Genomic DNA, 12,830 nt, shown 5'->3' with positions numbered 1-12,830 from the left:
CTCACATCATGGTGTGAGAATCAAACTCTAGGAAAAACTTTGAAAATAGGCCCCATTTATTTGGATAAGGTTATCTAGTCCACGCGTTTATTAATTTAAGTGAAAATTCACATTTAATTTCAACCTCATAAACTTGTACAGCAATAATATTGATTGGATGAGAATTCTCAAACTTTGTTTTTTAATTAAGTACGGATATTTTTTTATTAGTGACATCCTCGTGACGCTATCAAATTTTAAATACAATTATTTTTCTCAATAAGAATTTAAATTTTAGTTGGTTTGTGAGAAATTAGCTTCGTCAATTAGATTCTGTTGTTATTAGTGGGATGTCAATTCTATATTTATATTGAACCAGCATCAATTTTTCGGTTCTAGTTACCCATGGTAAAAAATTTTGAAGTTTTTCCAAATATATGTGTGATTGAATCGTAAGTTTTTTTTGCCTAAACATAAGTAATTTTTTTATTGTCCAGTAATTTTAATTAGAAACAATTTTTTTCGAAATACTATCTGAAATTTATAAATTCTCCTTAATTTTCCAATCACAATCCCCATCCCCACTCAAAATGTGGGAACATTTTGGCCAACAATCTTGTTTGATCATGTTTATTTATACCGGAAAAAAAAAACCAAAATGTATAAAATTTAAAAAAGCACATTAATTTAATAAAATAATATTATTACTTCATTATATTTATATCATTCATATAAATCATTTCTAATTATTTTTTTAATATACAGACATTCTCTTGTTAGAATTTAGTAGCAGTCATATTCAAAATATTAAATATTGACATCTCTTTTAATGAAGTCTTAATCTCATTAATTTATTGTATTATCAGAAATTAATCCTTTTTGTTAGACTCAATACTTACATCATAATATATGTATTGAATAAATTTAATCGTAAATACTCAAATTAGTTAATTGGGTCATACTTTAAGAATTGTAGGAGTATATATTTTTCATGCAAAAATACTCAATCTTTAATGTAAAACCTAGTTAACTAATTTTAAATGATTAAGGACACTAGTTAAATTAGTTGATACAATATTTTTTTCTAAAATACTCTAATCAACTTTTTTAATTTCCTTCCTCCCTCTTCTACTTAATTATTATTGGGAGAATATGGATAAGTTTAATTTAGAAAAAATTAATAAATGTATAAAATAGGTCTTATGTATAAGACTAAAATCAACTGTCAAATTATATCTTATATTAAAGACCAGAAAAGTATTATGATAAAAGTTAGCTAAATAATATATAATAATTATTTTTATTTGTTTATTCATTAATTAATCAGGCAGAAGAAGACTCTCAGCACGCTAGAATTAAACGTCAAAACCTAACACATATTTAAAAAAAAAAATCATTTTTCCGTACCCCTTCAATTCAAAATTCAAAATGGTCGAACACTAACCGTGAACGTGAAGTACTGAAGTTAGACTACTGTGTTTGGACTTTTAGACCGGGGGCGGGATCAGAAAGCAATGTTACTTTAAGGGCTGCCCCCGAAAAAAATCAAGTTGCTGTAGACACGTGACTAATAAATAAAAGTCACGTTGTGGAAAAAATGTGGAAGACAAGGCCAAAATCATATTGATCACTCGCATTAATGATGAAATGAATGGGACAGCCAGCAATCGCAGCAGCAAATCACGTGTCCATAATAGATCAGCTTTCACGCAGTCAAAAGTCAATACTCCTCCGGTCTTTATTATAAAACCCCATTTGACTTTTTATTTGGTTAATTAAAGTAATTTTTGTCTCTTATATTTATGCATTTTTTCCAAATAATCCTTCTAATAATGATAGTTTTAAATATACTTATTAGCAAGGATATTTTAGGAAAAACACTTATTTATTATAAATAACCAATTTAACTTACTTCCTTAATCTCCTCAAATAAGTCAATTGGATCTTATAATTAGGACCGAAGAGTATATTAATTATGTTACGAATATGACCATTCGCTCTCTCTCTCTCGTCAATGACCATTTGATTCATGTGGATTTAATCTCATCCGCCCATTTTGCCTGTCCCTATTTAACATATTTTGCATACTAAAAAGGAGCCTCAATTGTTAACACGATTTTTCGGCCAAAAAAAAAAAATTGTTAACACGATTTCACATAAACAAACTTTTTGTTTTCACACATAGGTATTTGTTTTAGGAGCAATTTTACTCGAGATATTATCAGATGGTAAATATAGACATTTTTACCAGCGGGAATTAATATAACTGCCCCAAGTTCTTTTACCTTGATTAATAGAAAAACATCCGGGGTTAACGAAACTAATTTTGCTAATCTAGCATTAACATTGCTAACTTTGCTGGCATCATGTCTCGATGAAGAAGAAAAAATAGTTGACCTGGTAAAAGTAATTTTACTCCTAATTTTTTCTAATGATGTAATTTTATTCATGATTTCTTTTATGCAATATCAGCAGTAAAATTATGTAAAAAAATTAGGAATAAAATTATACTAAAAAAAATATTAGTAGTAAAATTGTACGAGAAAGAAATTTATCTGATTTTTTTAAAAAAAAATCGTTAACACGATTGAATTAATCACCGTAACTTCTGACAAAAAGTTAACTTGTAGGTGTTTGGACCAAAGGAAAAAAAAAAAAACTTGAAGGTGTGAGAGAATTGTTGCCATCGATTTACCTTTCCTCTTTTCAAAGAGTTTTTTTTTTTTGGGGGGGTAATATCAAAGACGATGTTTTCTTTAAGCTTTGAGTTACTTGAGTCAGTGTTTAATAATCATTTTGGAAAAAAATACAAAACAAAAGTATTTAGAGATAAGTCAAAGAAATCATACTTCAATATTGATTGAAAAAAAATAATGAACAAGAGTCAGAAACGTTTTTTTTTTTGGGTAATATTTCAAATGGAAACACCAAATTTCAAAAATCGTATCTATTTTGATTGCAAACAAGGCTGGGATCAATCACATAGCCTTCCAAGCATTGGCCTTAATTACCTATTCAACAAAACCATGGCTTGCAAGTACATGAAGTTTTTCCTACAGAAAGAAGACGATGACAATAAAAAGGAAGTGATGAAGAGGAAGCCATGACAATGTAAAAGAGAGTGTTTGAAGGCTTGTGACAAGCAAGTGAAAGTAAATTTATTTTAAATTTTTCGTAACAAATATTTGGCAGTTGTTATATTTAATCATCAAATTTATTTACTTAATATTTAACAATTTTGTAAATAATTGTCAAATAAGTGCATTCCCAACTCCTGCCTTGGTTTATATGACGTTTCTTTTTAATTCATTGGTCAAATTTTAAGCGTCAAATAAAGTTATTTCTATAATACTATATGTGGGCTTAGTGATAGAACTTGTGTTTTGGGCCTCAAGGTAACCATGCCCACTTGATGATGTATGGTTGATTTAATTTGGGATCCTAAATCAAGGCCTTTATTTAATTCTCTTTTTTAAATATTAAAAAACAATCTTTCCCAACTATGGTAGATGCTCTTTACCACAGTAGGGTTTTTTTTTTGGTCAAAACCACAGTAGGGTTATTTAAAAGCTGTGTTTTTAGTTTCTTTTACTTTCTCCGATCCTTATTATAAAAACACACTAATTAATTCATATATACCAATAAAATTCAATTGATTTTTAATATTATCCTCATAAATTATACTAAATTCCAACATCATATTAATTTTTATTGTCTCACTACCCTCATTAAATTCCCTTTTATCATGATAATCAGTCACCTTTTTACTTTGAGAATGCAAAATATTTTATTTTCTATATAACTATGGTAGATCTTTAATAATGGATTTCTCTATTTTCTACCATGGTTGATGTTTTATAATTAGTTTAAAACTTTTTGACTATAGAAAAATTTGTATGTTACTTTGAATCTTTATTACTCATCTGCTCCTTAATATAGGACCCAATTGTTAAGTTAGTTTTAATTCTAAATATAAGACCAATTTCTCATATTTATCAATTTTCTTTAAATTACTCTTATGAATACTCCCTCAACCATAATCAAGTAGAAGAGGGAGATGGGATATTAGGAAAGATGATCATGGTGTTTTAGGAAAAACGTGTCACATTTCTTATAATTAACTAACTTACCTAACTTCTTTAATTTAATCAAATTAGTTAAATGGATCTTATATTAAAGATTGAAAGAGTATTATGATACGGTGTTAAATCGTGGTTTAAACATCGTATTATATAGAAATGCCTTCAAAGTGGCAAACTATGTGCCTATTTGGGAAGGTGATAGATAATCAATTATGTAGCAAAATTTTGATTTTGGCAATTCTCACATAAACATCCATATTTTAATTGAGTTAATTATAAAACTATCAACTAAACACACATGTTTTGATTAAAATCAATTATGAAATTCTCAACCAAACACCCATAATAGTTTCTTTGGGGTGACCTTTGGGTCTTGGTGGGTCAATTGGACTTAGTTTGGAGTTTTCCCTTGAGCTGCATTGGCCCCGGTGGCTATGTTTGGATACAACTTTGGGCCAAATCAATCTCTGATTTTCAATAAAAATCATGTGGATGAACTTGTCATTGTCTTGTTTTCATTAAAATAAACAATTAAACTAATAGGGTTGGGCCTAGCAAAAAGATGAATCAAAATTCAAATTTCTACTGAGAAAAGTATTCACATTTAGTACCCGATAGTGTCTTGAATATGATTACCTCTAATAGGAGGATACTTATGCTTTGACACACAAAAAAAAAGATTTAATTGGAATTGTTAATCGCTCAGAACGTGATGAACTAAAATTTGAATTTTTATTATGAGAAGTGCTCACATTTAACGTCATTATCTGAAGAGAATTACCTCCGATAGAATGATACATGTGAATAAAAAAAATAAAAACATAAATCTAAATGTTTTGTCTGTATTTTCTAGTTAGCATAATTGATGTTTCTAATTATAGGAGAAACTTTTGATTATATTTTAAAATTAAATAAATTTGATAGACTAAAATAAAATCTAGTGTAAATTTAAGGACCATAAGTGTGCACTTCACAAATAAATAAATAAATAAAATATTCAAAAATCTGCAACCAGGAGAATTCAGCATCGCACAATTATGTCTAAAAATAAGGACTACCTTCCTGTGAATTCTCTCTTCCATTATGGGTCCACCATCAAATTCTCCCTTCACATTTCATCAACTAGTTCACAAACCAGGCTCACCATTTTGGTTCATTCTCGGATCAGAGAGGGTTGAGAATTCGTTTCTTCCCCCATGAATTTGAAGTGTTCTTGAAAAATTAGCATTTGGAATTTGTTTTCCTTCTCACCTCAGAAATTGACCATTTTCCGCAGCATTCTTCAGTTAAAAGTCCAAACTTCTGATTTTTAGCTTTTTATCATGACTTTTCGCTTCCTCTTGTTCCTTCCCTGCTGCCTTGCATTTCTTCCATTGATTCAATCCGAGCTCGACGTTAACTACTACCAGAAGACGTGCCCGAAATTCAAAGAAACAGTCCAGAAGATAGTAATAGACAAGCAGCAAACGTCACCGACCACGGCTGCCGCCGCCCTCCGCCTATTCTTCCACGACTGCATGGTGGGAGGCTGTGACGCTTCCGTTCTCGTCTCCAGCAACGCCTTCAACACCGCCGAGCGCGACGCGGACATCAACCTCTCCCTCCCTGGAGATGGCTTCGACGTGGTCGCGCGCGCCAAGAACGTCCTCGAGCTGGAATGCCCGGGCGTCGTCTCCTGCGCTGACATCCTCGCGGAGACGGCGCGTGACCTCGTCGTCATCGTCGGCGGGCCCTTCTACGAAGTCCGATTAGGCCGAAGAGACGGACTCGAATCAAAAGCAAAAAACGCAGAAGGAAAATACCCAAAACCAACAATGACATTAACTGAAATCATCTCAATCTTCCAATCGAAGGGATTCTCTATACAAGAAATGGTCGCATTAACGGGTGCCCACACCATAGGATTCTCTCATTGCAGCCAATTCAGCTACCGGATTTTCAACTTCAGCAAGACCTCACCCAGCGATCCGGCGATGAACAGAAAATACGTAGAAGGATTGAAGAAACTGTGCGCGAATGCAAGCAAAGATCCAGGAATGAGCGCCTTCAACGACGTGATGACGCCGGGGAAGTTCGACAACATGTATTTCCGGAATCTGCAGAGAGGATTAGGGTTGCTGGCGACGGATACGGCATTGTGGCTGGACAAGAGGACGAAATCGTTCGTGGATCAGTACGCAGCCGATCAGAACAAGTTCTTCCAAGATTTCGCTAATGCGATGATCAAGGTTAGCAATCTGGACATCAAGACGGGGAATCAAGGAGAGATTCGTCACAGATGCGATACTTTCAATTCGCTGCAACCTTGAGATCGAGTGAGTTGTTCACACTGATCAAAACAGAGAAACGTGAGATTCAAATGTAAATTATAGAGTAGGTTCCTGTTCCACTGATGCATTGAAGCCAGAAAAAGCAAAAAAGCATGAAGATTAAAATGAGAGGGTGACAAATTCAGATGGTTGTGTTGACTGTTGAAAGGCGGAGACCTTCGAGGGAAAAGTAGAGTCCCTTTGTTATAAATCAGTAACGTACCGATGAACTTGGATTCCTAGCTTTGGAATTTAAATGGCGTGAAAAGGATAGCGCTTCCATTAAACTTCATATGAGATTTTAATTTCATTTCTTGATTTCATAAAGTAATTTTTTTAATCCTCTAATTTAACAAATAATAATTTTTTGCACCAATTATTATTTATTTATAAAACTAAATGTATAATATATTAATATTTAAAATTTTAATATCTACATTTTATCATTAGAAGATTGAAAAATATTTTACAACATTAAGAAACCAATATCAATAATATTCCTGTGGTCCAGTCCTATTTATATAATATTTTTAACATATTTCACACTAGAACAGTCAAAACAGGCAAGTCCATCAAGTCAGCCCATTTAAATCCTTTTAAATGAAGGATTGGGTTTGTATTTTAAGAAATTTAAAAGAAAATTGGACTTAAAAAGATTAGCTTTTTATGACTCAAAAATAAAAGGCCAGTCTTTTTAACCCTGCTTTTTTTTTTTTAATTATCAAGATAGTATATAATTATGTATACATCTTTTATGGATAAGTCTAAACTAAAAAATTATTTAAAAGAACCAATACTCAAGCCAGATAATTAAAAAGAATTAGATGTCTTGAATTGGTAGAAGGATAATTAAAATCAATTTTTAATTCTTTTAAGAATAACAACTGATATTCTTAGCATTTTGATCACCACAGTAACAAGTGAATATTTCTTTACCGTCGGTGCACGTCTTATTAACAAAGTATGCAAATTCTTTTATTCTAACAAATGTTAAAACTCTCATTTGTATTTGTAACTACTGCATAGTTTTATTTTAGATAAGAATTATGAAAACAAAAACTTTGATATTTTAATCACTAAAAAGAGTCCACTTGTAACAAAGAGCAATAAAATATTATTGAATTTGATAATGATAATCAAGATGAAGATAATAATCATGCTAATGTTGTTAATATTTAGCTGCTTGCTTTGTATCTTTCGATTTTTTCTATTTTGTAATTTAAAAGAATTTTTGACTCAAAAAGTTCTCCCTGTGCCTTACATGATAAAACTTTTTTCATTCGTACGGTATAAAATCACTTAAAAGAAACTCATCCAAATACCCCAATTGGTTAGTGTGTTCAACTCAAGGAACAGTCAGGCACATAATACACTGCAACCACTTGTAAAATTAAGACACACCATCCACAAACTCATGGAATTTCCGTTTGCAGCATATCGTTATTCCCAGAGGCAATTGGCTCTCACTCTCCCTCTCCCTATTAAATACATGAATAGGAGAAAATAACAATAGAGGATCAATCCAACAAAGTTTTTAAGTTAACAAATGTCAAATACCGAAATTGACAGTGACAAATATCTTGCCCATTTACATGCTAGCTACCTTGACCTACCATTCAGTAAGAACATACCTGGCCCTAACCAGTAACCACCACCCTTGACTTCTACCCAAAATTACAACCCGTGTAATGAGTTGATCCAGCTTCATCAATAAATCAAACAATTTACAAGTATACATTCTGAAGATGAGCTAAAATAAGACAAATTAAAATAAGGAGGGGGAAAAGAATTTTACAAAAACAATGAGGAGTTGTCATCCTTGACGTGGTTGTATGACAGACAAATCCACGGGGCCAACTTCCAACAACATGGTCTTGTCAAATTGGCAAAGGCTTCTTTCTTCACTAGAACAAGTGCTAAACAAACAAAAGAGTGCAAAGCTCTTAATATTTGTCTTTCCACGGTTCACAAAATAACAAACAATTCTGCAGCAATCCTCTATTTGATCAAAACGAACGAGATAAAGGAACTTGTCAACACCCAATTCTCACCTCAGCAAGCCTTTCTCTTGTCAACTCTTAGGTGGATGTTATACCATTTCTTCTTTGATCGGCCTCTTGTGAATCTTCTCTCCCTTGGTTGGCTCTCTTCTGTCGCCTCCTTGGAAGAACTTTTACTCCTACTCTTACTTGTACTACGTTTTAATGGAGTGATAGTATATGATGCATGTATCACATTTCTTTGCTTCAGTAGTTCATCAATCTGCGCAATTATGCCAAAGAATAAACAGAAAAGGTTCAGTGATAGCTGTAACTGGGAGAAAAGAAAGCAGCAAAATCTGTCATGAGTTTACTAGAAACCCTAAACTTGACAGTAAATACTCACCGCTTGCATTTCTTGTGCATATCTGTTTGTCATCTCTGTAAATTGTGCCAGAACCTATCAATACAAAAAGTGAGATTTGGTGAAAAGAAACGTAATTAGAGCCTCATGTGCTTAAATCAAAGTTCTGACCTCTCGATATTCACTCTCAAATTTAGATAGTTCTGCTCGTTTAGATAAGATTTGAGCTTCCACATTCCTAAGGCTCTCTTTTTCTTGACTGAAAGTTGCAGCACATAGAGCTTCTATGGTATAGCTTGCACTTTTGAAGAAATTGTCACCTAAAAAGTTGAACAGCATCTAACAGTTTATATAATGCACAATCACAATAAAAAAAATGAAGCACTGAGCATATGAATGCATATTTACCATAAACAGCAAATACATGGGTACCGGCCTTCAATTCTGTCAATTCACATGGTTGGAACCCATCCAGTTTTCTGAAAAATGATGTATCAGGGTCCTTGGCAGCAGCTATCTGTATAGAAATAATCCAAAAAATAAATATTAAGGAAATGTAAAAGATGAAGATTAAATTAGGAGTTATATTGCTTGATACTGGCAACTCACTGAGTTTGCTGTTTGATCAAGCCGATAAACAGGAAAACCAAGAAAATACATTCCAGCAGAGGTAACCTTTCCTGTTTTTGCACTATCTTCCTACAGTGACAATAACTTCAAATGTCATTAGGATATTTGGAAGTTTGAAGACACAAACCCAAAGAATGGTAAGAGAACCACTAAAAAAATAAGAATCCACCGGAGGTACTTGACTCCAGCAGGCAGAAGAATCTCTCTCTCTCTCTCTCTCTCTCACACACACAAATAGGAGACAGCTGAAATACCTGGAGTGCAAGACTCAATCCACCATTCTCTTCTTGGTCAAAATATAATAACTGTGAAATGAAAACTCTCGTGAGTAGAGATCAATAACATATGGAATGGATGCTGAAATTAAGAATACATTTTCACATTCGATTAAAATTTGACCAACAATGCCAAAAATTTATTTTCAGAAATGTAAACATCTGGATTTTCCAAACAGAGAAAAGAAAGGAAAAGGCGACGCTAAAAGTTCAATAAATCAATTGCCGAAAAATAAAAGCAATCATCTTATGAAGGAAATCATATATTTCTAGGGATTTCAGTCGAACAATCAATGCACCTATACCAAAAACAAAGCCTTTATGGTCAAAGATATTCAGATTTTAACCTTAAATTTGCTTTTGTCAGATGATTGCACCCGACAAATAAAACCAGCCTGTGTGTCCTCTTCTGTAATTGTAACTGAATAGAAGTGAGCACATTGCTTCTCAACCTGACAGATGATGGCCAACAAATACAAAAATGAATACGTAACAGAAGCCAATGCATATGAAAATTGATATAAAAGAAGGGTCCATTATTGGTATAGAAAACAGCTAACCCTTCTAGATAAAGGATGCCCTAAGGGAAGTGGACGAATAGTCACCACACCATTAAGTGCCTCCTCCAAAACAGTTGCTGATACAGTTGTCTTAATTGGCACACCAAGTTTACTGTGATATAAAAAAAAAAAAAAAAAGGAATGAACAAAAGAGAAAACCAACAGGGAAGGAAAGAATTTCCATAAAGAAAAATATTATTTATCTTCTAAGCGCCCAACAAGAGAAAAAGACAGTAAAAGTAAATAGCAGAGCAACAAGTTCTTACCTAAAAAGTGCAGCAAACATTGTATTCACAGCACCTAAACTTGAAAGATCCAACTCCAATTCTTGGCTATCTGATTCAACGGCCTACATGGAACCAAGAGATGATTACATGGCAGGGATTCCAAGTCAAGATCTTGAGATAATGTAAAAGTTGACGCTTAAAATGTTGGAATTTGCAAGTGATGGCCTAGTCTTAGAGTCAAATATATATGAAAAAAATAAATTAGGAGCGAATCATTGGCTCATAACTCTCCTGGAGAGTTAATTATCCATAATAATAAACAAAAAATGCATCACCTCAAAACCAGCCGAGTCATATTGACGCCGTTTGTCAGGATCTGACAAGATATTGTACGAAAAGGTGACCTCTTTAAACATATCAGCCGCTTTAGGATCGTTAGCATTCTTGTCAGGATGATATCTGGAATGAAACAAAGATAGCAATTTTTTTGATAAACCGCCTTGATTCAGAAGATAAAGAGCACAGTGAGACTTCGAGTAACCGAATTTATTCTAGTTATATTCCACTTAAGCATTAAGTGCTCATGCTAGATGAAGGAAACCAATCTGACTGAAAAGCTCACGCTATTCATCTGAAGGGAACGATGCATAAATAAACAATAAAGTATCAACAATTGCGTTGCCAAGTTCTACTATGACCATTACCCGCTCCTTTTTCTTTTGGATTGAAACAAAGAATATCATCCTAATTTTATTCCAAAATATAGTAATGTTTGGGAAGACCGATTTAAACTTTCCATTGGCTTCAGCACCTAAATACTCGTCTTTATATTGCGAGCCTAATCAATGTAAAGAAATTGTCGTTGCTCAATCATCAATTCTTTAAGTTAACAAGAAGAACCAACTACTGACAGGATTATGACATAAGCCACCCTGAATCCAGCTCAACATTTAACCCAGAAACTCGTTAACCAATCGAAAAAGTTACCGATAATCTGGGACTTCCGGAAACTTTTTTCTGTTTTGGCTCCAAGGCTGATTCCCCCTCAAATTCTTCCAGTCTACCCAGTCCTAGCAGGCATCTTGGCAAGTTAACCAAAGCTTCCAACGTAAACATCCCGAAAGTTAAATAACTAAAAATTCAAAACTCCCCCAACTACCAACAGCAAGGAAATTATTCAAATTTTCCACAACAAACTTCACCAGACGAAAAAACTATAAAAGCTACAGGTCGCTCAAAAACAAACAACATAGACATACTTGAGCGCCATTTTTCGGTAAGCTGTTTTGATTTCCTGATCTGTCGAGTTGGGTGAGACGCCAAGGACCTCATAGGGATCTCGACGAGGCTGCTTCACAGCATCATGCTTCTCCGATTTCGATCTAGTCGCCGGCATTCTAAGTCAACAACTATTCTTACAAAAACCCTAGAATTTCCCCTTCTCCAAGACCCAAAAGCATCACAACAAGAATTCAAAAATTAGAAACAGGAATTCTCCCTGATTTGGCCACTTCTTCTGTGGAACTCACCGACAGAACCAAAGCTTCAAAGAGCATTGGAAATCTCTCTGTCGATGAGAACCAGATCACCTTAGAGCACCGGAGCAGCAACAAGAGACGGAGACAGAGATAGTGACCAGAAGACACAAGAAAACAGAGAAGGCATTAGGTGCTCCTTTTCTCAATTTAATATTTTTCTCCGGCAAATTCGATTCGGGTTATTGGACGCCCGGTGCGTAGTACGCACCCCGCAACGGAAACCTCGAAGTTCATTTTCTTTTGGGTAAAAAAAAAAAATTACATATGATTTGAATCACGCAATCTTTTGATTCTTTCCATTTATTTTGGAAAATTTATATTTAATAAATTATATAAGAAAATAATAAAATGAAAATATTTATTACTTATTTACTATTCATAATGTCATATTTTAGTTCGTTGCTATATTTTTGGGATAAGCGTTTTAAAATTTAAATGTTTTTACATATACTCCATCCATATTTTTACTAATATACTATAAACAGTAAAAAAAATTACCATTGTCATAAAAAAAATTACCAAAACCCTGCATAGTAAAAGTTATTTATCAAAATACTGTACTTAAATTTAAGACGGTGAGAAACTAGTTTATCCTGAAATAAATTTTACCTTTGCCCTCACATTATCCTATCACTGTTGACAATTACTTTTTTTTTTTTAATTGAATTGAAATGTAAACTTGTTCAAACCAATTCTTCTCTCCCCTCTCTGCAACAACTGAAATCAAATTCAATACTTGCACATTCTGCCCAACAAAAGTTTCTTAAAAATGGATAATTTTATTTTGGTTATGATATATAATTTTTATTCAGATATGATATGAAATATATATATATATATATATATATATATATATATTATGAATGGATATGATATGGGACGACAGG

The 12,830-nt window shown here is 33.1% G+C and overlaps 2 protein-coding genes across 3 annotated transcripts; one reads left to right on the top strand and one right to left on the bottom strand.

Moving 5' to 3' along the window:
* The first annotated feature begins 5,263 nt into the window (after positions 1 to 5,263).
* LOC114757133 (peroxidase 31-like) lies at positions 5,264 to 6,701 on the top strand. The gene has a single exon (XM_028946125.1). The coding sequence runs from the start codon at positions 5,384 to 5,386 to the stop codon at positions 6,368 to 6,370; it is 987 nt and encodes a 328-aa protein (XP_028801958.1). The 5' UTR covers positions 5,264 to 5,383; the 3' UTR covers positions 6,371 to 6,701.
* Positions 6,702 to 7,867: 1,166 nt separating this feature from the next.
* LOC114757129 (chaperone protein dnaJ 16) lies at positions 7,868 to 12,059 on the bottom strand. 2 transcript variants are annotated; one of them, XM_028946120.1, is made up of 13 exons: positions 11,665 to 11,749; positions 11,393 to 11,475; positions 10,741 to 10,864; positions 10,445 to 10,527; positions 10,179 to 10,290; positions 9,966 to 10,070; positions 9,598 to 9,648; positions 9,323 to 9,412; positions 9,122 to 9,230; positions 8,885 to 9,033; positions 8,756 to 8,809; positions 8,422 to 8,632; positions 7,868 to 8,286 (listed from the first exon to the last, which is right to left on the bottom strand). In XM_028946120.1, exons 3-12 carry the CDS (start codon positions 10,819 to 10,821, stop codon positions 8,423 to 8,425), a joined length of 1,044 nt encoding a protein of 347 aa, XP_028801953.1. In that variant the 5' UTR covers positions 10,822 to 10,864; positions 11,393 to 11,475; positions 11,665 to 11,749; the 3' UTR covers positions 7,868 to 8,286; position 8,422. The 2 variants fall into 2 exon arrangements, with proteins under 2 accessions (XP_028801953.1, XP_028801952.1); XM_028946119.1 differs by lacking the exon at positions 11,393 to 11,475 and having other exon boundaries at positions 11,665 to 12,059.
* Between the last annotated feature and the right edge of the window lie 771 nt (positions 12,060 to 12,830).

The sequence above is a fragment of the Neltuma alba genome, unplaced genomic scaffold (assembly GCF_004799145.2).
Source record: "Neltuma alba isolate B1F8T4 unplaced genomic scaffold, ASM479914v2 tig00010560_pilon, whole genome shotgun sequence".
Taxonomy (NCBI): domain Eukaryota; kingdom Viridiplantae; phylum Streptophyta; class Magnoliopsida; order Fabales; family Fabaceae; genus Neltuma; species Neltuma alba.
This window is presented reverse-complemented; position numbering and strand designations above follow the sequence as displayed.